General features: G+C 48.2%; 1 protein-coding gene across 1 annotated transcript in view; it reads left to right on the forward strand.

The window, feature by feature from the left end:
* The window catches only part of ICMT (isoprenylcysteine carboxyl methyltransferase), a 136,400-nt gene that overhangs the window by 65,350 nt on the left and 44,981 nt on the right, over nucleotides 1-26,069 (forward strand). The window contains exon 4 of the mRNA XM_085608886.1: nucleotides 11,725-11,942. Within this exon, the coding sequence (XP_085465012.1) occupies nucleotides 11,725-11,942 (218 nt within the window). The remainder of the gene's footprint in view (nucleotides 1-11,724; nucleotides 11,943-26,069) is intronic.

Raw genomic sequence — 26,069 nt, forward strand, 5'->3', positions numbered from 1 at the left:
GGGCAGTGGTTTAGGGCCTATGAAGTAGCCATGTCCTCCCACCGGGTCCCTGAGAAGGATTGGGGAGCGGGGTTGTGGGGAAGGTTCCTGAGTGAGGGGCGGGACACACTGCTAGACCTCCCCTCTGATGTCCACACATCCTATCCACACATGAAGGAGGCTCTTATGACAAGGTATGGGTTGACTCCTGAATTGTACAGACAGAGATTTAGGGATTGCACCAAGAAACCTGGTACCACTTATGTAGAATATGTGACCTTTTTTTGCAGAGCGCTGGATGGTTGGGTGAAGGGTAGCAAGGTGGATGATTACCAAGGGCTGTTTGATTTAATCGCATGGGAGCACTTGTCGGATAATTGTTTTCCTGAGCTACGCCAACACCTGATCGATAGCAAGCTGTCCAACCCGAGGAAGCTTGCTGAGGAGGCGGACCGCTGGATCAGCACCAGGGTCCACAAGGGTCCCGTGGGAGGCCCCGCCAAGGGTGTTCAGGGTCCCCAGCAGAAGAGTGGGGGGGACAAGGGTAAACAGAGGGAGTTCTACAAAGGGCCCCAAAGTAATTCCCAAGGGAACCAAGGGAAAGGTTCTCAGCCACCCCCACCCCTGAAGCAGACCGGGGCCCCGACAGGTAACCCTGTTCAAAGAGGGCCCCTCAGATGTTACAAGTGTAACAACCTGGGGCACATTTCCGTGGATCCCAAGTGCCCACTGTATGGTAAACCAGCACCCTCTGGTGCTCCACCCCCCAAGCAGGTGAATAGTGTAGCCTTGGGGAGGGAGATAGACGTCCAAGGGGCGGGGGATCCCGTACAGATGACCCTAGTCTCATTAGGAGACAGTGAGATGGTCGCTGAGGCCCAGCTGCCCCCCAATACTCAAAAGTATGGGCAGTGGGTGACCATAAATGGCAAGAGGGTGGGGGCTCTTAGAGATACTGGAGCCAGTGTGACTGCTGTCAAGCAACACCTGGTGTCTCAAGAGCAGGTTGTCCCGCACGCATTCTGCCGTGTTGTCAACGCTGACAACACAGAGAGTCAGTGTCCAATGGCTCAGGTTCCCTTTGAGTGGGGGGGGGTCTCTGGTACTCTGCAAGTGGCTGTGAGAGAGGCCATGCCTGTTGATTGTCTCCTAGGTAACGATTTGGAGAGCTCCCCTTGGGAAAAGGTGGAGAAGACAACTCACCTGCGGATGGTGGGCTTGCCTGATTGGGCGTGCGTGACCACCCGGTCGATGGCAGCCAGTAGGGGTGTTGAAGGAACCCTGGAGCCTGAGGGAGAGGCCCAGGAACCGGCCTTAGAGAGAGGGCAAGGGAGGCACGGGAATCCGGCTCCTGACGTTCCCACCGCCCAGGAGGAAGCAGACCTTGAGGGGGATGCCCTGGAGCCTACCGGGGAACAGATAGCCGAACTGGGGGACCTGCCTGAGCTGACCCATTGGCAGCAAGAAGGAGGCCCCACCAGGGAGGAATTCTGCAGGGAGCAGAAAGAGTGCCCCTCTCTAGAGGGTATGCGGCAGCAGGCTGCAGCCCAGGCCAATGGTGATCAGTCCGGAACTCACTTGATCTACTGGGAGAGCGACCTCCTATACTCCGAGCCTAAGGTTGCTGAACCTGGGTCAGCCCGTGCGCTGGTGGTACCCCAGAAGTTCAGAGCCTTCCTACTGGGGCTGGCTCACGACGTACCGTTAGCAGGACATTTGGGGCAGGACAAGACCTTTGAAAGGCTTGTCACCCACTTTTATTGGCCCCAAATGCGCAGGAGTTCTGACACTCACTGCAGGACATGCCAGACTTGCCAGGCAAGTGGCAAGAGTGGAAGGAAGCTGAGAGCTCCACTCCAACCTTTCCCTGTGGTCAGTACCCCATTCCAGCGGGTGGGGATTGACATTGTGGGGCCACTGGACCCCAAGACAGCCATGGGCAACAGGTTTATCCTGGTCTTGGTGGACCATGCCACCCGGTACCCTGAAGCCATCCCTCTGAGGACAGTGACGGCCCCCGTGGTGGGACGGGCACTGATGGGAATTTTCTCACGAGTAGGATTCCCTCTAGAGGTGGTGTCTGACAGGGGGACCAACTTCATATCGAAATATATGAAGTCCCTTTGGCAAGAGTGTGGTGTAACCTACAAGTTCACCACACCTTACCATCCCCAAGGAAACTGGTTGGTTGAGCGCTTCAACCGAACCCTGAAGGGCATGATTATGGGTCTCGAGGAACCCATGAGGCGTAAGTGGGACGTCCTCTTACCATGCCTTCTCTTTGCGTACCGCGAGGTGCCACAAAAGTCTCTAGGGTTCAGTCCCTTTGAGCTTTTGTATGGCCACCCAGTACGAGGACCTCTTAGTCTGGTCAAGGAAGGCTGGGAGCAATCTCCCAGGAAACCTCCCCAGAATGTATACAGTTACATGCTGGCTTTCCGGAACCAGACTAGGCGTTTCAGGCAACTTGCTGAGGCAAACCTGGAAGCCAGCCAGGAGGAAATGAAGCGGTGGTACGACCAGAATGCCACTCTGGTTGAGCTTCAACCTGGCCAAAAAGTGTGGGTCCTGGCCCCTGTGGAGCCTTGTGCACTCCAGGACAAGTGGACAGGACCCTTTGAGATTGTGGAGCGCAAGAGTTCTGTCACCTACTTGGTGGACTTGCGGTCTCCTAGGAACCCCTTAAGGGTCCTACATGTCAATCGACTGAAACCCCACTTGGAGAGGTCCGAAGTGGGCATGCTCTTGGCCACCGATGATGGGACGGAAGAGAAGTCCGAGCCTCTTCCTGACCTCTTGGTAGCCTCAGAGCGAGACGGGTCAGTGGATGGGGTAAACCTCTCACCCACCCTGACCCCTGAGCAACAGGGTGACTGTCGCCAGCTGCTGGGGCAGTTCCCTGACCTGTTCTCCCTGGTTCCTGGTATCACAACTTGGTGCGTCCATGATGTGGATACGGGAGACAGCTTACCTGTGAAGCACAAGGCCTACCGGGTAACTGACAGGGTCAGGGCCTGCATCAAAGAGGAGGTCTCGAAGATGCTTGCTCTAGGGGTGGTTGAGTCCTCCAGCAGTCCTTGGGCCAGCCCAGTGGTCTTGGTCCCAAAGGCTGCAGCGCCGGGTGCCACGCCCGAACTCCGGTTCTGTGTGGACTACCGAGGACTCAACTCAGTCACGAAGACTGACGCGCACCCCATCCCCAGAGCTGATGAGCTCATCGATCGGTTAGGGGCTGCACGGTACCTTAGCACGTTTGACTTAACGTCTGGGTACTGGCAGATCGCCTTGACTGATGGGGCCAAAGAGAGGTCCGCATTCTCTACGCCAGATGGGCATTACCAGTTCCGGGTGATGCCCTTTGGGATGAAGAATGCCCCTGCCACCTTCCAGAGGTTGGTCAACCAGGTGTTGGCTGGGCTGACCGAGTTCAGCGCCGCCTACCTGGACGACATCGCAGTGTTCAGCGGCACATGGGAAGAACACCTGCAACATCTCTGGGAAGTGTTGATGGCGCTGCGCAAGGCAGGCCTCACGATCAAGGCAAGCAAGTGTCAGATCGGGCAGGGTTCAGTGGTGTACTTGGGACACCAAGTGGGGAGCGGCCAGGTGGCGCCCCTCCAACCCAAAGTTGAAACCATCCTGGCTTGGGAGCCCCCAAAGACCCAGACGGAGGTGAGGGCCTTTTTAGGACTCACCGGGTACTACAGGAGGTTTGTCAAGGGGTATGGCAGCATCGTTGCCCCCTTGACAGAGCTGACTTCGAAGAAGCAGCCCAGAAAAGTGATATGGACTGACACCTGTCAGAAAGCCTTCGACACCCTGAAAACTGCCATGTGCACGGCGCCCGTGCTCTTGGCTCCTGACTTCTCCAAAGAGTTCCTGGTGCAGACGGATGCATCAGAGCATGGTGTAGGGGCTGTTCTCTCACAGATCACTGAGGAGGGCTTTGACCAACCCGTAGCCTTTATTAGCAGGAGGCTACTTCCCCGGGAACAAAGGTGGAGTGCGATAGAACGAGAAGCATTTGCTGTGGTCTGGGCGCTGAAGAAGCTAAGACCCTACTTGTTTGGGTCTCACTTCCGGGTTCAGACCGACCACAGGCCCCTCAGATGGTTGATGCAAATGAGGGGTGAGAACCCAAAACTGTTGAGGTGGTCCATCTCCCTACAGGGTATGGACTTTACGGTGGAGCATCGCCCTGGCACAGATCACGCCAATGCTGACGGTCTGTCCAGGTTTTTCCGCCTTAGTGATGCAGAACTCCCTGGGGTAGGGTAGTTCTCCCCACTTTTCAGCTGGAGGGGACACGTGTTAGACCTGGCACCATTGGCGTGGGTCACCCTTCCATTTTTGTCTGTGCCTCAATGTGTTTTTGTGTTGATGTTAGCTGCTCAGGGCACTGTGCCACTGCCATCCAGTGCCACAGTGCAAGTGCTCCCTATGGTAAAATGTATTATGTGAATTGACTTCCACGTTTGGGTTATTTGGTTTACTATCAGTCCCTAGTAGAGTGCACCAGGGGTGCCAAGGGCTCGTATATCCAAATGCTGCTAGTGGGCTTGCAGCACTGGTTGTGCCACCCACCGAAGCAGCGGGGTAAAATGTGTCTAGGGTCTGCCACTGCAGAACCTGCGCGCGGTCTGGTACCGTCGCGCTGACTGAGCAAGTGTCCCCACTTACCAGTCCCTAAACCTTCCCTTAACTACATGTTAGTCACCCCTCTGGTAGGCCTGAGCGCAGGGTGCATTGTAGGTGTAAGGTAGGACATGCCCTGATGTGTGTGGCATGTCTTAATAGTGAATTACCGCCATTTTCGTTTTTCACTATTGAAGGCTACCTGCTCTCCATAGGCCAGAATGGGCTGCTGGGATCGCTACACGCTGTGACCCCAGTGGACTCAGAGAGCAGGGTAGAAAGTCATGTTTAGTATGCCTAAACTCAGGATAATAAAATACGTCTTTTAGTAAAGGTTATTTTAATATCCTGGGTTTGCAAATGCTACTTTTAGAAAGTTAGCCTTTGCGTGCCTAACCATCTCAGTCTGCCTCTGCTGTGTGTGTGTGTTCTGCCTAGCAACAGTACAGGAGCAGGGCTGGGGGATTCCAGGAGACAGGTTGGCTGCCAGGTGGTGGGTAGGGAGATTACCCCAGGATGGGTGGGAGGAGTGCACCCTGACTCTTGAATAGACCTGTGCTCTGCCACCACAAAGCCGGCGCCGCCCCCTGTGGAGCGGCTGATGTCTCTGCCCTGCTGCTGAAAGGAACAAGCCGAGTCACCACAACAGAGTGCTCCAAAACTGGACTGAGCCAGGCCCAGGCCCCCTGGCGCTACAGAACAAAAGAATCCCTGTATAAAAGTAGGAGCCTGGCTCCTAAGAAATCAGATCCAGATTGAACCACGAAGGAACTCTGCCCGACTAGAAGGACCTGGAAGAAGCTGAAGGAGGAGTAACTTTCCCTGACCTGAGGGACTGGCCTGCAGTAGGTGCCTTGCTAAGGAAGGAGAGGAAAAAGACTGAAAGAGACTTTTGCACTTTGTTCTTCAACTATCTCCAAGGGCTTGGAAGAAGAGCTTGCCCCCTGAACTGAACCCCAGGACCAGTGGGTTCACCGTGTCTCCGCTCGTCTGAGAATTCGAGCCGTGTGCTTTCTCCCGCCGGAGTGCCCTGCGCACCTTCGCATCCCTCCTAGGGCCGTGACACCCAGAAGCCTGGCCGCCTCCACTCGCCGAGAGCCCCGCTCTACCTGAGTCGCTCTGGACCCATCGAGTCTGGCCGTCCCGCTTCCCTGTCACCTGCCTGCTACTGGAGCGCGCTTGGTGCCCTCTCGCCCTCCCGCCGGATTTCTAGTGGGGAAGTGAAATCCAGCCTCGGACGGCCGCCCGTACGTCGTAACGTATCCGGCCGCCCCGCTTCACCTCCCAGCCTGAGTCTGACCGTGCCGCCCTCCGCAGTGACCTCCCGCACAGTCCGTGTCGGAGGCCCTGGGCCGCACCTGTCTACCGAGAGCCGCCCGCTGAATTCTTGATCCGGAAGACCCACGAGGTGCAGAACCTGCATCTCTCCTGAAGACTCGTCCAACCACACCGCACGTTCCCAGGTACAGTGAACTCTCTATCGGACTCGGGGTCCGCAACGTTCTGATTTCCCCGTATCACTGTACCCTGGGTGCCCTGCGCATCATCGTGACTGGGCCGACTCAACCGAGCCCTGTGAAGCGCTCGTGATCGAATAAGTTACCACAGACAAGAACAGTGCCTAATTATCATCTTGTGGCTTCCATTTCGCAACCGTTATTGATGGTCTTGTACATGCCTGCGTAACAAAGAATCTTTTATATAAAGCATCCGTATTTTTGATACAACTTACGCCTGGTGTCCGTTTGTGGGGGATCATTGTGGTTTACTGTGTGTGATCATAAATGCTTAACTGACTAGCGCCCTGAAGTTTAGCCCTGACTGCTCGCGCCACACTACCTATAGGGTGAGCAGGGGTTGTTCTGAAGGGGTAACTCTCTCGCCCTGAATAGAAGAAGGGACCACTGCTTGTCACAAGTACCTACCTGTGCCAACCAGAGGTTCCCCATTCTAACAGTGGGCGTGGGCCCAGCTTAAACACCATATCATTCACATTCTAACCTGGCATGGCCGACTTAGCCATTCATCCTTTAGAGGTCGATGAAGTGCGTTCCACAGACAAGTGAAAATAAAACTGTTAATAAGAAGTCTGCACCGAGTAATTTTGCGCTTGCTGCATATGCCACATAATCCATTATTTTCTACATAATCTTCAGAATTTACCCCAAAAATGTTTCTAGCTCAAACTGATCAAAAGTTGCTAAAATTGCAAGGACTCGTGTTTCCACCACAGCATCACTCAGCACCACCACAGCATCACTCAGGGCCAGCACAGGGTCACTCAGCACCACCACAGCGTCACTCAGGGCCACCACAGCATCGCTCAGCACCACCACAGCATCAGTCAGCATCATCACTCAGCACCACCACAGCATCACTCAGGGCCACTACAGTATCACTCACCTTCACCACAACATCACTCAGCACCACCACATCATCACTCAGCACCACCACATCATCACTCAGCACCACCACATCATCACTCAGCACCACCACATCATCACTCAGCACCACCACATCATCACTCAGCACCACCACAGCTTCACTCAGCACCACCACAGCTTCACTCAGCACCACCACAGCTTCACTCAGCACCACCACAGCTTCACTCAGCAACACCGCAGCATCACTCAGGAACACCACAGCATCACTCAGGAACACCACAGCATTACTATGCGTATCAGTGTGCAGCACCGCAGCATCACTCTGCGGCCACCACAGCATCACTCTGCGGCCACCACAGCATCACTCTGCGGCCAGCACAGCATCACTCTGCGGCCAGCACAGCATCACTCTGCGGCCAGCACAGCATCACTCTGCGGCCAGCACAGCATCACTCTGCGGCCAGCACAGCATCATTCTGCGGCCAGCACAGCATCACTCGGGGCCAGCACCAGCACAGCATCACTCGGGGCCAGCACCAGCACAGCATCACTCGGGGCCAGCACCAGCACAGCATCACTCGGGGCCAGCACCAGCACAGAATCACTCGGGGCCAGCACCAGCACAGCATCACTCGGGGCCAGCACCAGCACAGCATCACTCGGGGCCAGCACAGCATCACTCGGGGCCAGCACAGCATCACTCGGGGCCAGCACCAGCACAGCATCACTCGGGGCCAGCACAGCATCACTCAACGACACCACATCATTACTCAGTGCTTCTTACACTTTTTCATTACAACTTCTCAGCATGCTGCACAGCAGCCACTCTTCTTTACAGCACAGCTTAGAAACATTAGCAAAGTCAATAGCTTCTACCCAAACACTTATAAGGTGCCCCAATGCATAGCCAATAGCCTTTGGGACATTGCGAGTGTTTAGTTATCCAGCACCATATCCTTCATTAAACAACATCCAGTGTTGCATGACTAAACGCTTAAAAGATCCCAAAAGTGAGACCTATTGGCTATGCCAATGCTTGTTTTAAATGGTGTGAATCCATTCAGTAGTTGCTGAGAAATTAAAAAAAATATTGATATCTAAGCACCGAGGAGGGTTCTCGAACCCTCTCGAGCACTAGCTCAATTCTAATTGGCTGCCAACACTCCAAACCAGAATGTGTTGGCAGCCATCTTGTGACTAGGTTACAGAGTCACAAGAAAACAGTGGGTTAAAAAGGTTCAAAAACACAAAAAGGGGGCAGGGTAGAAACACCCTGACCCCTTAGGCCTGCTCAGGGGGTCCCACAGTGACCCCCAGGGCCAAAAAAAGCATTTAAAAAAACAACAGATCAGCTGAATTTGCACTGGGTGCACGAATCAGGCTGATTAAAACAAAAAAAGGAAGCGCGGGCTCCTGTGCTTCGTTTTCTATAAGCCCCCGGGTGGACCAGGTCCTGGGAGCAATGTGCAGTTAATTAGCAGGTCACCCGCTGCCCCGGGGACCATCACCTCCCCGGGGCTTTATTCATTAGGTGCGGGGGCATGCAGCCCCGAGAACCGCCACCTCCCCAGGACTTCTAAAAAATGCTTTGGGGGTGGCACCTGCATCCCCCCTCCCACACTTCCCCGGGGACCAGCACTTCCCCGGGGCACTAAATATTTAAATATGGGGGTCCGTTTCGGACCCCGGGGACCATCACCTTCCTGGCTACTGCAATGTCCCAGGGTGCCCACCCCCTGGACATTGCTGTTTGCTATGACAGGGCGGGAGCACGGCTCCCGCCCTGTCCTAACAAACTCCTGCTTTGCTTCATTGAAGCGAGAGCAGGAAACCTGCTCTTGCTTCAACGAAGCAAAGCAGATTGCTTTTGGGCAAGGGCAGCTGCATATCAGCAGCTCCCCTTGCCCAAAAGCAATGCCGGCTTCCGCAGGAGGCGGGAAGCCAGCAGGGACCGTGGTGGCATTAAGGCACCCCCCACAGATCCCATCAAGGAGGCCAGGCCCCGGGGAAAAAAATTGCCTCAGGAAGGGGGGGCCACGCGAGCCCCTTACCATTTTTTTGTTGTTGTTTTTTTAAATGTGGGAGGCCCTGGGGGATGGGATCCCCAGGGCCTAAAAAAGACTTAAGGAGGGCCACCCAGATCCCCTTCTAAAAAGAAATAAAAATAAAAATTCTGCATCTCGCTGGAGGCCCTGTTCCTTTCCTGCACCACTCTGCAAACGCGTGGTTTGCAGAGAGGTGGTCTGATGCCAAGCCCCTTTTTACACCACTCTCAAAACCTGCCTCTTGGCACACTGCTGGTGGGGAGATGAGTTCCTCCTGTGTCCTGAGGACCTCAGGACGCAAGTGGACTTCATCCTCCGAGCAGCAGTGCACCAGGAATCGCGTTTGCAGGGTGGTGTAAAAAGGAGGGTGGCCTCGGACCACTCCCAGCAGTCCCCCTGTGTGGGGCTTACTGGAGGTAAGAGGTAGGCTAGTTGGGCTCTAAGGACCCCCAGCAGTGGAGGGGACTTCAATCCCCATCCAAGAGCGTGCCAGGGAGCGTGTTTGCAGAGTGGTGGGCAAAGGGGGCGTTGCCTGTTATGGGAATTTAGCAATCCTGCTGTGTGGTACTTACTGGAGGTAATAAGAGGAGTAGTTGGCCCTCTAGGATGTCCTTGGGGGTGAATTACCCTCTTGTTACCTTCAGTAAGTCCCACACAGTAGGATTGCTAAGACTTCTTCGGAGGCCATGCCCCCTTTCTTCACCACTCTGCAAACGCGCCTCCTGGCAGACTACGGGATGGGGGATGGAGTCCACTTTACTCCTGGGGGACTTTGGGGGCCAAGAAGCCCTCCTGGTACCTCCTGTAAGACTTATGCTGCATAATTCCTGAGCACTGGTCGGAGGCCCAGCACCCTTTCTCTACCACTCTGCAAACGCGACTACTAGTTAAAGAAGCATGTTTCTGCAACTCTGAATTGGAGGTAGTTTTAATCCCCCCAGCCCTAATATGTACTAGGGCCTTATAGGGGAGGTCATGCCAATCACAGGGGTAGCCCAACCTATAGTGTACACTAGTGTTTGTAGGTTTTTTCACTGTATTCTAAGTGTCTTTTAGCATAGCACTGGCTCTAGGCCTGGTTAGTCACTCAGTTACCACCAGTACCTGTCAGAAAAACGTTGGGGGCACAGGATTACTTTGCAAGAAGGCCTCTTTCTTCACCTCTGTTGGTTCTCTCTGCATATCTCTTGAGATGTCATCAGTGATGTCACTGACCATGTCATGAATGATGTAATATGTGACGTCATCAGCAGTGCATTTTGGGGACGCGAGTTATAGTTAGCTCAACTAACTATAACAGCCGTATTTCTCTGGATTTCTGCGGGTGAAATGTCCAACTGACTATAACGTCCCTGAAACCTGTGATTTTTTTTTCAGTGAAGATTATCTATCTATCTATCTATCTATCTATCTATCTATCTATCTATCTATCTATCTATCTATCTATCTATCTATCTATCTATCTATCTATCTATCTATCTATCTATCTATCTATCTATCTATCTATCTATCTATCTATCTATCTATCTATCTATCTATCTATCTATCTATCTATCCTAATCTTATCAATCTATCTATCTATCCTAATCTTATCAATCTATCTATCTATCCTAATCTTATCAATCTATCTATCTATCCTAATCTTATCAATCTATCTATCTATCCTAATCTTATCAATCTATCTATCTATCCTAATCTTATCAATCTATCTATCTATCCTAATCTTATCAATCTATCTATCTATCCTAATCTTATCAATCTATCTATCTATCCTAATCTTATCAATCTATCTATCTATCCTAATCTTATCAATCTATCTATCTATCCTAATCTTATCAATCTATCTAATCAATCTATCTATCTATCCTAATCTTATCAATCTATCTAATCAATCTATCTATCTATCCTAATCTTATCAATCTATCTATCTATCCTAATCTTATCAATCTAATCTTATCAATCTATCTATCTATCCTAATCTTATCAATCTAATCTTATCAATCTATCTATCTATCCTAATCTTATCAATCTAATCTTATCAATCTTCCTTCCTACCCCACAGCTAGTTTGTCATACCAAAAAGCCATTGATCCTGTTTTTTTAAAAAATTTTGCAGAGTTTTATATAGCGCAAACTTGACCCGAATCCAATCCTGTATCAGAGCGCTTTACATAGCACCAGTTACGTTACATGAGGACAGCTATTCATTTTTTGTTAGGCATGGGGAGATTAAGTGATTTGCCCAGAATCACAGGATGTTCAGCGTCATTACCAAGACTCAAACCCAGTTACGCAGGTCCGAGGTCGAGCGCCCTAGCCGTTGGGCCAACTACCTCTCCCAAGCATAAGCATGGTCTACTGTCTACAACAGAAGACAGTGATACACGACTGCGTGCAGGCCACGAGCACTGGCTGGCAATGTTTTCCAGATCTTGATATTACTGATCATGCACAATCCGCCAGAATGGTTTAGAACCCATTTATAAGCTATGTTTAGCAGATTACCTTAATTTGTGATAAATGTGCCAGGAAAAATAAATGCTTTTATCTTGGTGGTCACCACAAAGGTGACTTAACTTAATTTTCAGACAATTTTTTTTGTTTTTCACCCAACAGTACACAGTAGAGAACTTTTCATCCATGTTAAATTTCTAGAATTGTCATTTTTTTCCCATTTACAGATATGAAGCAAATCACATGGCTTGCTGTAATTGGATTAATGATGGTGATAATTGGGGAGTCTCTGAGAAAAGCTGCAATGCTCACTGCTGGTTCAAACTTCAATCATATTGTCCAGAATGAGAAGTCAAATACTCATATTCTTGTGACAGCTGGAGTCTACTCCTGGTTCAGGCATCCTTCTTATGTAGGCTGGTTTTACTGGAGTATTGGGACACAGGTAAGTCATGCTTGATATCTGTTCAGAGTTTGGGATAGGTTTTGCTAGTCTAAACAAAATGTGGGAGCCATTAAATTGTATTGCTTCCTCAATATTTTACACACTACTGTTACTGAACGTTTTAGTTGGTACGGGAGACTTTGCCATTGTGCTAAATATATGTCCTAAATATTTGCCTCGTACACCACAATAATGTGCTTCTGCAGATGTATTTTTGTGTGCGAGTTTGCAGAGACAAGTGAGCCCTATACCTTTCAAAGTTTAAGATCCTTGTCTGAGATGTGGTACAGCCAAATCTTTCATCAAACGCGCTTTGAAATTCGGTGTCTAAAAGTGTGAACAGATATGATCCTGTTTGACAAATCAAGCTGTATGAGTCCACTGTAACTGGCTTGCACCCCCTATCTCTAACCCTTTCGCTGTTAGGCCTTTTCCTCTCCTGTGCTAAGCCTTTTTTTGGCTATTTGGGGTAGTTCGCACTTAGGCGCTTGTAACTTTTTATCCACATAAGGTATCCACGTCCAATTTGCGCCCTTTTTTTTTTTTCAACACCCTGAGGATTCTAAAGGTACCCAGGGTTGGTGAATTCCCCTGGAGAGGACCCAGAAATTAGCCATACCACAGCTAAATTTTGTTTATTTTGAAAGAATGAGAAAGGATTTCTGCAGAAGAAAGTTTTTTCCATGCAAATGGCATCAACAAAGTGGTTGTGGTGCTGAAATCACCTTTTTATCAGCTTTTAGCGACACAGACTTTTTTCAGAAAACTAAACTTTTCTACACAGTTTTGGCATTTTTCTGGGACACACAAAATATATGAAAAATAGGCTGTGTGTTTTCAACCACCTTCCAGTTAGTGGTAGAAGTGGGTGTGAACCCAGTAATGGATCCCAGAAAGCTATACAATTCTGAAAACTAGACAAAATTCTGAATTCAGAACGGGGTCATTTTTGTAGATCCTTCAAGATTTTTCTATAGAAACTAATAGTTGAAAATATTGAAATTGAGTTAAAAAACAGCCATTTGTGCAAACGTTTCACCTGTAACTTCTTCGAAGTAGGACTTGTAGGGTCACAAAGAACCCGAGGAACCCAGAGCTAATAACTGAGCTCCGTCTTGCAATGGTTTTTCATTGTGTACTGGTTATATAGCAGTTCATTTGGTAAAATATAGAGTAAAAAATTGGTACTAAGGAAACCAATATATTTCCAAAATTGGAACAAAATCTAGAGTTTATAAGCAGTGGTTTTTTGCACATCTCCAAAATTGTGGGTACCCATACAAGCATGTGAATTAGAGGTCATTTTTCAAAATGACTTTTTTACATTTATTTTTTACTAATTGTCTTACATTTGGAAGGCAGAAATGCAAAGAAAGTCAATTGGTATTAACACTTGTTCTACTATTCTGTGTTCCCCCTAAGTTTCCTGATAAAAATGCTACCTCACTTGTGTGGGTAGGCCTAGTGCCCGTGACAAGAAACGGCCCAAAATGCAACGTGGACACACCCCATTTTTACAGTGAAAACTGACCGTGTAGCTGTGTATTTTGAACCCTAGCTCAGCCGGCATATTAGCAAATCTATACATCTTTGAAAACTAGACACCCAGGGGAATCCAGGATGGGGTGACTTGTGTGGCTCTCCCCATGTTCTGTTACCCAGAATCCCTTGCAAATCTCAAATTTTGTTTAAAAAAAAAAAGAAATCCTTACATTTTTGTGAAGGAACGGTGTAAAATCTGTGTGGATCCACAAAATTCCACCCACCCCACATTCCCCAAAGTCTCCTGATAAAAATGGGTAGGAAAACGTTGGGGGATCCACGCAAGACCAAACAACTATTCGTGTCTTTCTCACAACCACACAAAGGCAACCCCATATCAAAATCTGGGATAGCTAGGTGGATTGTCAAATGCATACAGATTTGTTACCACAAAGCAAAACATACATTATCTGTTCCTCCTAAAGCCCACTCTACACGAAAGATAGGGGCTTCAATGGCATTTTTAGGAAACATTCCTTTAGATGATCTCTGCAGAGCAGCTACATGGTCTACACCGCACACATTCACAAAACACTATTGTGTCGATGTGCAAACTAAACAGGCCAGTGTGGGCCAGGCTGTACTCAAAACACTATTTCAAACTACTGCAACAGATACTGGTGGTCGCCGCTAGGAGGGGATACTGCTTTACAATCTATGCACAGTGTGTAATCTGGAGCTCATATGCCTCGAACAGAATATGCTACTTACCAGTATGCATCTGTTCTTGGCATGTAGAGCTACAGATCTACACATGCCCACCCGCCTCCCCGGCTACCTTTATCTGTTCCAGTATTATCTTACTTAGATACACCACACATGGGCATCTTTCCTGTTTCTTACTAAGCTCCATCATTTCCCTGCTGGTGAAAAACAATCTGAGGATGGAGCCGATGCCCATGCGCACTATGATCCAAAGGAACAGTCACATACCTTGTGACTTCCAAAGACTTTCTAAGACCAAAACAAGTGCAAACATCTGGCCCCAACACCAGATGGCGATCTATGCACAGTGTGTAGATCTGCAGCTCTACATGCCAAGAACAGATGCATACTGGTAAGTAGCATATTCCTCTTCTTTGACAATTACCCCGACCCCCCCCCCCCCTCCCTCCCCCTGTCCCAGAGTCCCTTGGTTTATGAAACATTTTGTGACTCGCACAAGACCATTTACACTGCCAGCCGCGGGCCCAGCACAGTACAACATTTGCATCAACAGACCACGCCCGTTTCAAGTGCCCTTCACTTTCTTATGCCCACATGACTGACACAGCAATCACACCGGCTGGTGATTGACATAGTGTTAACAGTGGCGTTTGGCTAGCAGTGTGTGTAAAGACCAGCAGCAAGTCACTATTCGCACACCCGCAGCCAAGCGCCAGCCCACGCACACTGCCAGCCAAGCGCCAGCCCACGCACACTGCCAGCCAAGCGCCAGCCCACGCACACTGCCAGCCAAGCGCCAGCCCACGCACACTGCCAGCCAAGCGCCAGCCCACGCACACTGCCAGCCAAGCGCCAGCCCACGCACACTGCCAGCCAAGCGCCAGCCCACGCACACTGCCAGCCAAGCGCCAGTCCACGCACACTGCCAGCCAAGTGCCAGTCCACGCACACTGCCAGCCAAGCGCCAGTCCACGCACACCTCCAGCCAAGCGCCAGTCCACGCACACCGCCACCCAAGCGCCAGTCCTTGCTCACCGTCATCAATTTTATTTTTTTTTAACAAGAAAGAAAACACAAATTCATTGGAACTAGATACAAAACTGTAACTACAAACACAGCAGCGGTAACTAAAGACATAATTCTAATGCCAACCGTGAAACAAATATAAAACCATACGGACCAGGCAGTACACTATTAGACTGACTGTTTCTCCTCCAAACTATTTTGAGTGTGATTCAATCTGAAACGTGGGCACCCACAGCACAGAATTAGGACAATCTGCACAGTGCATACGACTCTCCTTGCACATACCTCTTTGCAAACGGACTCTACATCTCTTACAGGGATTGTTTTTTGGGGGCTTGGGAGGAATTAAATCGGGAAAGTGGCGATCTTTCAATCTAGCCACATCCTCCACCACTTGAACTCTAGGAACACTTCCCTGTTTCACTACAACAGGACTGCCTATCACAGACTCCTGATTCTAAACAAAAGTCATCCTTGGTGCTGGAGAACACTCCTTGAACACAACAAAAGCATTAAAAGTTGCTAAATTGAAGAGTTGGATGGCCAACTTCTTAAACCAAATGTAAGCCTTACGAACAGCAGTGTAAGGTTCCAACCTCTGATCTACTCTATCGACACCACCCATGTGCTTGTTTTAGTTTACAATGCACACGGTTTTGCGCACTTCAGCAACCTGACCCCAGTCACATATAAAGTACTTTCATCATGGATGGTAGTCAGCATTCACACATCCCTCCTGTCCACAAATTTCACAGCTAGCAGGTCGTCGCTACGTAAGGCACTGCACTGTCCCCTCTGAAGCTTTTTTGCTAACAGGCTCTTTTGGGTAACCTTTACGGTTAGAGCGCAGTGTGCCACTAGCAAGAGTGTCCACTTTGAACAATTCCTTAAACAATTGCACAGCAGTGTAGAAGTTATCTGGGTACAAATGGTGACCTTTGTTAAAAAGTCCTACAGCAAGTTCCCACACAATTTTCTCAAACTCCTAAAGTGGATGCACAACCAGGGGGTCAATCGTGGAATCCCTACTAATGTACACCCGGAAATTATAGACATAACCTGTCCTACTCTCAGAAAACATCATTAACAGCTGTTTCTTTCCCCCCCCCCCCCCCCCCCCCCCCCCGAGTATAAAACTCTGAAAATCGATCTACAAAGCTAAACCACCACAGGTACTTCTTGGTGCTAGATTGTCTTTGGGGGGACTATAGCAAAGCCGTCCTTCGAATTTGTGCGCTTACTGTCTTTACCTCTGGCACTCGCTATACTTCTGATAGCTTTCTGTCTCTCTCCCGCCATATCCTCCCCGGTCCACCTCAGCAACTTTGGCTGTTTGAGTGGAGGCAGGTCTGGTTCATACTTTTCCAACTTCCAGTTTGCCCTTCTATGGTGGCCATCTTAGGAAGAAGATGTTCTAGTCTTCTTCCGAGTTTTCCATCCCCGCATACTTAAACAGATGATGCGCCGACGCGCAGTGGGCGCGCTGCCGGCACGCTGAAGGTGTGCCAAAGGCAAGCCTGTCTGCGCCCGGAACGCAACCAGCGCCTGAAGTGCTGTCCAATTCCTACCAGTAAGACATTTTACTAGAGGCTTCCGTCTGGCCCTTTAACGGCAGTTCGCATATTTGTAAAAACCAGCTCAATGTCACTAAATGGAAGCGCCCCATCTGCTGTAAAAACTGTAAAACACCCCCAGCCCCCCTCAGATTACATAATTGGGAAACAGTCCCAATACCACCTTCCTACGAGGAGGTCTCTTTAATGCCCGCTCTTTATGCAAACATGCGCAAAGTATTTACAATCGCATTATAGATGATACCCCTTCATAACTGAAACCTGGCTTAAAGCCTGGTGTATTCCAGACATAGTCTGCGCACTACCTCCGGGCTACCTCATCCATAGACAGGATAGACCAGAGCAACGGGGAGGAGGGCTGGGGATTTATATATCACAACTCACTGAAATGTTCAGTGTTTGAAATACCTGACCTCAAAGGGGCAGAAAACATTGGCTTCTGCTTTCAGTAGAGGACTTTTGCTTTCTCAGGGGGTTTGCTCTACTACCTCCTGGTCCCTATAAAACTCTTTTGGATAGCATTGGAGAGATCTTAAGCTCACTAACTCTTAGATTTGCCAATTTCACCCTATTAGGAGACTTCAACACCCATCTAGATGATCATAGTGAAGCAGGTGCAATGAACTTCTTGGAAATCTTTGCTTATCTTGGCCTAGAGCAGCGGACAGTCACCCCCACTCACAATGCTGGCCACACTCTTGATGGTATCTGCTCTAATCTCATGACACTTAATGTCAAGCCCCCAGTTAGCTTAACGTGGTCTGACCATAAGCTTATACCTCTAGAAATTATATACCATCATGCGAAAAAACCCAAGGCCCACTGTCCTATCACTCAAAACACCAGACCAAGGTGGAATTAGATGGCAGCCCTTCCTGACCTCAGTGTAGAAGCCTCAATTTGTGGGCCCAGGCTGTTGGGTGATCCAGCAATAGACAACAAATGGTTCACACAATTGATGACCACTCTGAGGTATCGCTTTCCACCCCCTGCCCAACTGAATAAATGACTGTTCAAAAAACTTTCTGCCCCATGGTAGACCCAAAACTTGAAAGTACTACACAGCCTCTACAGGAAGCTAGAACGCAGCTGGCGACAAGCTTATCAACAGGAAGAACTAGCCAAGTACAAAACTGCACTCAAAAACGATCACCAGCAAATCAAAGCCGCCAAGAAATCTTATTTCACTGAGATGCTTAAATCAGCTAACTCAAACCAAAAAACGATCTTTTAAGATAGTAAACTCTTTCACTAACCCCACATCCCTTAAACAAGATATCACTCAGTCACAGTCCCTTTGCGACCATATAGCCGACTACTTCGAACAGAAGGTCCAGTCATTGCAACAAGATTTCCCTGCACCGGCCCCTTCCCCCACCGGCCACCACAACTTCCGATCCAGAGGAAAACTAACCATCTTTTAGTGCTTGTCATACCATTACCCTAGATGAGTCTCGTCAGGCTATTCTTGCTGTAAAATCAGGCTCTCCTTTTGACCCTTGTCCCTCCCCTAATTCTACATGCTATCATTGATACCGTGAACCCTGTGATCAATGACATAATACCTCTCTATCACTAGCCAAAGTCTCCAATGAATTGGAATGGGCAGCAGTTAAACCTCTCCAAAATAAACAATTTGTGGATCCCACTACCCTTACCAATCTTCGACCGATCTCTTACTTCCTTGCCTCAGTAAGATTACTGAAAAGCTAGTTAATTTACAACTCATGACCTATCTGGAAGGAGCCAATGTCCTACATCCCAACAATCAGGTTTCAGACCTCAACACTCTATAGAATCAGCTACTGAATCCCTGAAAGCCGCCTTGGATCAGGGAACAAAATGCTGTGCTGGTCCTATTAGATCGATCAGCCGCATACAACACGGTCTTCCATGTCATCCTCCTGGACCGTCTTACGTTATGTGGCATCTTGCCCTGGTCTGGCTTAAATCGTTTCTATAAAATAGAAAACAAGTGATCACTCTCAGGCAATATGTCAGCAGATAAACCCCTGCTTTCCGGGGTCCCACAAGGGTCCATCCTCAGTCCAGTACACTTCAACATCTATATGGCCCCTTTGATTAGTCTGATATTGTCCTTTAACCTCGATCATCTCATATGTGGACGACACGCAGCTAATCTTGGTCTTGCACAGAAACACCACACTGGCTGAGGAAAACCCCTGCCAATGTCTCACAGCAGTCTTCCACTGGATGAGAACCGATCACTTAAAATGCAACTCAGAAAAAAACGAAATCTTAAAAGTAGGAAAAGCAAACACCTTTATCCCTAGCCTATGGTGGCCCTCCAACATCCCCCCTCCCTCCGCACACAGTAACAGTAGCCAGGAGCCTTGGGGTCAAATTTGACTCAGCACTATCTTTCCACCAGGAATCCTTAGCAGTGGCTGGCACCTGCTTCCATTTGATAAAGTCTCTCAAAGTTCTTTGACCTACTTCCAGGTACAGCGAGACAGACCATTGCGGGGGCCCTAATCGTCTCCAGATTGAAATATTGCAATAGCCTCTATGCTGGAACCAATAAGTCAGTCTTACACAAACTGCAGATGGTACAGCATGCGGCAGCCCGGCTTGTACTTAAATGGCCCAGGAGCTCATCGGCATCCCCCGCACTGGAAGCTCTGCACTGGCTACCCATCCATAAAAGAATCTTGTTTAAGATCCTAATCATTACCTTCCATATCTTTCATTCCTTAGTACCACACTACCTCCAATCTAGATTTTCATGCTATATACCACGTCGTATCTTCAGATCGTCTAACGCTAACCTGCTAAACCCCCCTGCCTTCAGATATGTCTCAAATGGAAGGAAATCATTCGCTGCGTTGGGGACTAATGCCTGGAACAAATTGCCCACTCACCTCCGTTTCATTCAGTCAAACCTTATTCAGGAAGTCCTTGAAAACCTGGACCTTTACGGCACATAACGGCCTATGCAGTGAACTCATTTAACTCCTTCCAGTCTTAGCCACCCCTATTAGTCAGTGAAACTCGCTTAGCGCCATGATGCACCTCGTAGTGAAAGCTGCGTTATACAAATACTTTATAACATAACTTCAAGGACAGGCCGAATCTTAAAAAGATGGTCACAGTCAGTGTTATCTTTTGGCAACGCCGAAGCATTATCAACAAAATGCAACATCCGAAGCAAAAGTAAATACCCATCCCGACTCATAATTGCAGGAAATATGGCAGTTGCCATCAAGGGACTGGTTGACCAATATGAAGCTAGGGACGGCTCCCTTATCAAGCACATCAAAAAAGTTAAACTCAAAAACTCCACCGGATAGCTCTAGAACAGCTTCTAAGTCCGGCACTTTTGTCCCTCAAATACTGTTCAGCATACAAAGTAGTCTGCTCAACAATCTTTGCCACAAATACATCATCCATAAACAACTGAAAAAACTGTATAATCAAAAATAATTGACAATTCACTGTACACCCTACATCACCTGGCAACACCGGCTGCACCATGTTTGGATCAACCCTGATTCCAGCACTTCCAATGAGAAGCCTTGCTGCCCCAAGCTGCAATCCAGATGCCTCTTGCTGCACCACCTCCTCTAAAACAGGCACTTCATTTGCACTGAGAGTAGCTTCATCATCAGATAATTCCTCTTGGACAGAAAATTCACTGCCAGAATCTTGCACTTCCTCAACTCACTCAGATGCACTGTCAGTCCCATAATCAGGGTCGGAGGAAGATTCAAAAAGCATACCAACCACCTGCTGAGCAGTAATTCTGTTGCTAGCCATAATCCTTTCTAATAAAGGTAACTTGTCAAACAAGTCATCAACAACAAACACTTTGTAAAATAAGTAATAAACAAATGTGTCTTCATCACAAAGACCTATATACTCCCAAATGATACCACTCACTTGCCAGAAACCGCTAGACTCACCACCTACTCTGCACAGACACAGCAAGGATCAATAATATCTCACTAAAAAAGAAAAGAAAATTACACATTAGACAACGCAAAACACATCGTGCACAAATCCAAAAAGAATTTCACTCTAAAAGCAAGCTAAATATGCTGCTATTATGACACCCCTTACAAAAAATCCATTCATGCATGACAATAATACTCATTTGGAGTAAACACGACAAAACTGTTTTTTTACCAAATACATGCACCTACGCAAACTGCCGATCAACCACTGCCGAAAATGCAAACAAGAATCAAAAGCTTTGCACTAGAATAAAAAGGAGAAATACAACATTACAATCACATATACCAATAATGCACCAGTCCACACACAATCCACCAGCCAAGCTGGGGGGCAGGTGGGCCTAAAATATTTACCCCAGTAAAAGGGGGGTGACCCTTGCCTAAGGGGCCACTCACTCCCCAACACCAACATTTAAAAAACCCTGGTGTCTAGAGGCTTCTAACCCTCTTGGGGATAGATGGACCTAAAAACAAATGGTCGAACTTCCCCCAAAGGGGGCAAAAACGAGCCACAATAATCACCCCATAAAGGGGAGCAACCCCTGCCCAAGGGGCCACTCCCCAGCAACATAAAAATAAATCCCTGGTGTCTAATGGCTCCTGCACCCCTTGGGGGCTGATGTGCCTAAAAACATAAGGCCTAACTGCCTCCAAGGGGGGCAGAAATGGCCAACATATTAACCCCATACAGGGGGGCGACCCTTGCCCTAGGGGCCGCTCCCCAACATAAAAAAACAGAAGTCCCTCGTGGCCTAGTAGGGCAAGCAAACCTAAAAAAGAAATTTGCCGATCTGCCCCACAGGGGGCAGAAACAGCCAAAATCATTGCTCCCCAAAGGGTAGCGACCCTTGCCCAAGGACCCGCTCCCCGCAAACATAAGACCTTTAAAAAAAAAAAAAAAAAATCCCTGGTGTCTAGTGGGCATTCCTGCTGCACGATTGCGCCCCAAGCACTATCGTGTAGCATGAATGCTCAAAAGAGACATCGGAAGGAAAACCCTTTCCTCCTATGCCTCTTTTTTAACCCCCATCACCACCCCCTTGCCCCCGCCCAAGGAGAAACTTACATCCTCTCCCTCTGACGAGCTGGAAGCAAATTGTTTCCAGCGCGTCCGGTATCATCTAAAGACGTCCGCGCAAGGTGCACACTGACATCATTAAATGACTTAAACACTCTCCATCAAAAAGGAGAGCCAAATCCATTTCTGGTCCCTTTTAAATTGGGAATCAACCTTCGAACAAAAAGAAAGGACAGTCCTCAAAATGATTTGATCTTCAAAAGCCCTACAAAAAGGATGCTTAAAAGACAAAGCGCCCAGCTCGCACAAATGCCGAGTGGAGGAAATAGCCAACAAAAAGAAAGTCTTACGGGACGACAAACGCAAATCCACAGAGTCCAGGGGCTGAAACGTAGGAGGCATCAATGCCCTCAAAATCAAAGAGAGATCCCACAAAGGGAAGTGCTTCGAGCAGAAGGAAGAACATTACTCAACCCCTTGAAAAGACGCCCCACCAAACCATCTGTATCGGACAGTGTTCAAAGAACTCCGAAAAGCCTTAATAGCAGCCCATTGAAGTTTAAGGGAGGTACCCTTCAGCCTTAAAGAATCCCCCTCCTGCAGAAAGAGTATCCCATCAAACAAGGCAGAAGTAGGGTCCAAACCACTACCCTGACACCACCTACTGAAAGAAAGCCAGTGGCGCAAGTAAGACATATTGGTAGAGGAGCGCCTACCAGCCTGCAGAGTCGAAGCCAAACTAGCCAGAACCCCCTTATGCAGCAGACTTAGCCGTTCAGCCTCCAGGCCGCTAACTGCATCCTGTACAGAATATCCTGCTGTATCACAGGGAATATCAAGAGGGAGGGAGTCGGAGGCAATATCCACTCCACCTCCCTCCTCATATCCACAAGAAGAGGAAACCAAGAGACCCGGGGCCAAACCAGAGCAACAAGAATGGCTGACGCCCCAACCCCCGGACCCTGAGAAAAAACCTGGGAAGCAGCGGAAAGGGAGGAAAGCCATTTGGAAGCCCCTGGGGCCACTAGCAGGAGAGAACGCCTACAGCCCAAGCTAGCCCCTCACGGGTCCAAGAGCAAAACGGCGGCACCGTGGCATAGAGAAGACTCGCAAAAAGGTCTATCACCGGGACACTCCAACGCACCGTAAGCACCATAAACCGCTCCTGACAGAAGGTTAAAGATAGTGCGAATGTATCATCACATATCAACCTAAATACAATGAATGAATAAAAAGGAGGAGAGAAAGGAAAAGATAAAGTCGGGTGTATACGTAAAAATTGAATTTATATTCACAGTACAAAAGGGTACTTCAAATAACAACAATTATTCATACAAAGGAAGGAAATAAATCAATTCTTCATGCCATCACTTTCAAATTTGTCAAACACTTTTTCACAACAATAAAATAATTTTTCGATGGAAAACAGTGTGAGAGTCGACGTTTCGGTCTTTAAGCTTTCTTTAACAAGACCATCCTCAGGACAATATTATTTAAAAGGTTGACCCCTTTATATCTTGACTCTATGCCAAATAAATAAGTTGAACTAATGGCTTAGATCGTCCAAAAATATTGTAATGTTGGTCTCAACAAACGTTTTGTTTCTTTAAACAGTGGACAATATCGTAAGACGTATAGTCATCAATTTATTACTGTCCCACTATATCGCAGTCATATAATCAGGAGTTTAAGCGGTTGTATAGACGCCCACGAATTGATCTGTGGTCTATTCTGAGAGTTTGAATCACGTGCGAACATATGTGTTGGTTTGCCGCAGGTAGGAATATAGTTTGATTTTAGGAATTTATGTTGTTGGATTACAGTGTTTCTGTGAAGTCTAAGGGTTTTGGAGGTATTTATCTAGTCTGTCACAAAAAGGTAAATAATGATTTGTGATGGAGTGGAGATATTATATGGGCTTTCAAGAACCTCGAAGCTATATGAGCCATATCCACAACGTAATAATCTTAAGATTGGGTAATGATAATTTTGGTCCATGGGGGCTGCATTGATCCACTGTGCTTTTGCAACAGATAGTGATATTCATCATAAATATCTCCTCGAGGAGAGTATGAATTTAATTCCGTATGATTTGTTGCATCTAAAAAGCATGTGTTTAAGGCTTTTATAATCTTTCTTACATTTCCAAAATTATTCAAGGGATTTGGGGTGTAATTTGGCTAATTGTGCCAGGATCAATTCAATCAATAAGGAGGGGAGGAGGATATATTTTCAAGAGGGAAACTTCAGTTCCCCTGTAGTGAATAAATCGGACCAAAAGGAGAGGTAGCCTCCTAGATGGAAGAATGGGGATGAGGTATAGAAACCTTTATTTTTTTTTATTTTTATGTTTTTATTTTTATTATTGGATATATACTCTCCCCCCCCCCCCCCCCCCCAATTTCTATGTTGCATACTACATAATAGAGTCCTTGCCACATAAACTAAACCATATACTGCCTGGGGCTCAACCCCATGGGTGTGGGATGGAGTACGTTAATTTTATTAAGGGATGCGTTACTGGGACCTAAACAAATTAGAGTCAAAAAGCCTCTGGATGTCCCCTTTGCCAAACAATTTTAATAATTTGCTCCAAGGGTTAAATTAAAAGCAGAAGATCAGATGTGGAAGAAGTCATCCATAGGTAGACATATTTCAGCTGGTAGTTAATGCGCAAACAGGTCAATCTGCTTTCATCAGGACATTCCAGGTCACCAATATTTTACTTACTTCTACAACGTTAACTCCACCACAATCCTCCCATGCACTCACTCGTACATCTAGAATACTAGATCTTTTGTTGTTGGGTACTTCCTGAATTCAGCATTTCTAAGGAACAGAGAAGAATTTACCATTAGTTACCATAGCCTGGTTACACCTACATGGCACGCATGATTTACTGCACACTGTAATTCCAAACTTATTCTTTCTCAGTGTTGCAAATAATAATAATTTTTCAAGTCTAAAAAATGCATGATAATGTAAAGGTACACCATCACATATCCTTTTTTTGTTTACATGTACGGTCAGATTACTGTAGTCTAGCTGCCCCCCCACCATATCTATATCCGTGCTGAAATCGATACGTTATTAGAGTCTGAAGGACTTTGAAATTGACAATAAGGAATCTGTGGACTTCTGAAGGCATCTACTTTCTTTAAAATATCTTCTGTAGGCAGCCTGCCAATCTGATATGCACACTCGCAGGGTGCTCCATTAATAGTGCAATTGCACTAATCAGCCCCGCCCCCTGCCATTGTGCTGTAACAGCGCAAGCCTGGTACTTATTAATAAAATGGTATTTCTTACGATTTTGCTAATGTGTTTGCCTGCTGCACTCGCAGCAGGCTGGACGAGCTCCTCCACCATAACGGAGGAGTCGCTGCAGCTTTGAGGGCTGAAATTACACTTCACCCGTGGGCCTCGAGGAGAGGGATGTAGATGGTGGACGGCAAGGGAAAGGCCCTGTCGGAGACGAACAGAGCTGCCCCCTGCTCCTGATTCGAGAGGAGCATAGCTGGAGGAGGAGCTGTGAATGGGCTAAAGCTGTACTGAACCCGGTGCGAGGAACAGCGAGAGTGGACCTGGCTGAGGCAGTGAGGGAAAGCGGCTAGCACCAAAGCAAGGTCTGTGGGGACTGCTCGTGGAGCACAGTTCCGAGCGCTGACCATCCTGGTGCACTGGGTGCTGTGTCAGAGGACTTGAAGTAAGTACTTGTGGGCTAGTTTTGGCTGTGCGTGCAGGCCGGAAGAGCAACTCCGGTCCAGTGCTCCTCTGCCTGGACAGCCGGGAGTCCGTCTGCTTGGACCGAGAGAGGTGAATCGAGCTGAGACTATAGAAGGCTCGCCTGCCTATCCACCTCCTTGCTCCCTCAAGCTTCAGTGGGAGGAGTGGTGTCGAGCCTGTCCTGATAGTCGCTGAGAAGGTGTGAGGCGAGGCATGAGCTGGCCCGCAGGGGAACCGTGGCGGAGTCATGGATAGAGTATGCCTGTGAATTGCCCCATTACCCTACCAAGATTGAGAATGCGGCGGCATTAAGAGAGGGCCTCCCCTCCCCTTTTATAGAACTAACGGCTTTGGCTTGAGGACACTGGGGCTCTGCCACGAAGGAGGAGGGCAGCCAATTGATGGCCCCAGATAACACATGCAGAGAAATCCATGTAAAACCTCAGCTAACACACCAGACAGAAAAACACCGCCCTGGGACGTGCAAGCACATGCTAGGTAAGAGTCTGCTGCCAGGCGACAACACGATATTGAGTACTGTGGAGAAATGGTTAGAAAGCGTGGAAGCAAAGTGGAGCAGGCGAATAACCTAGACAAATAC

The sequence above is a fragment of the Triturus cristatus genome, chromosome 1_2 (assembly GCF_964204655.1).
Source record: "Triturus cristatus chromosome 1_2, aTriCri1.1, whole genome shotgun sequence".
NCBI lineage: Eukaryota > Metazoa > Chordata > Amphibia > Caudata > Salamandridae > Triturus > Triturus cristatus.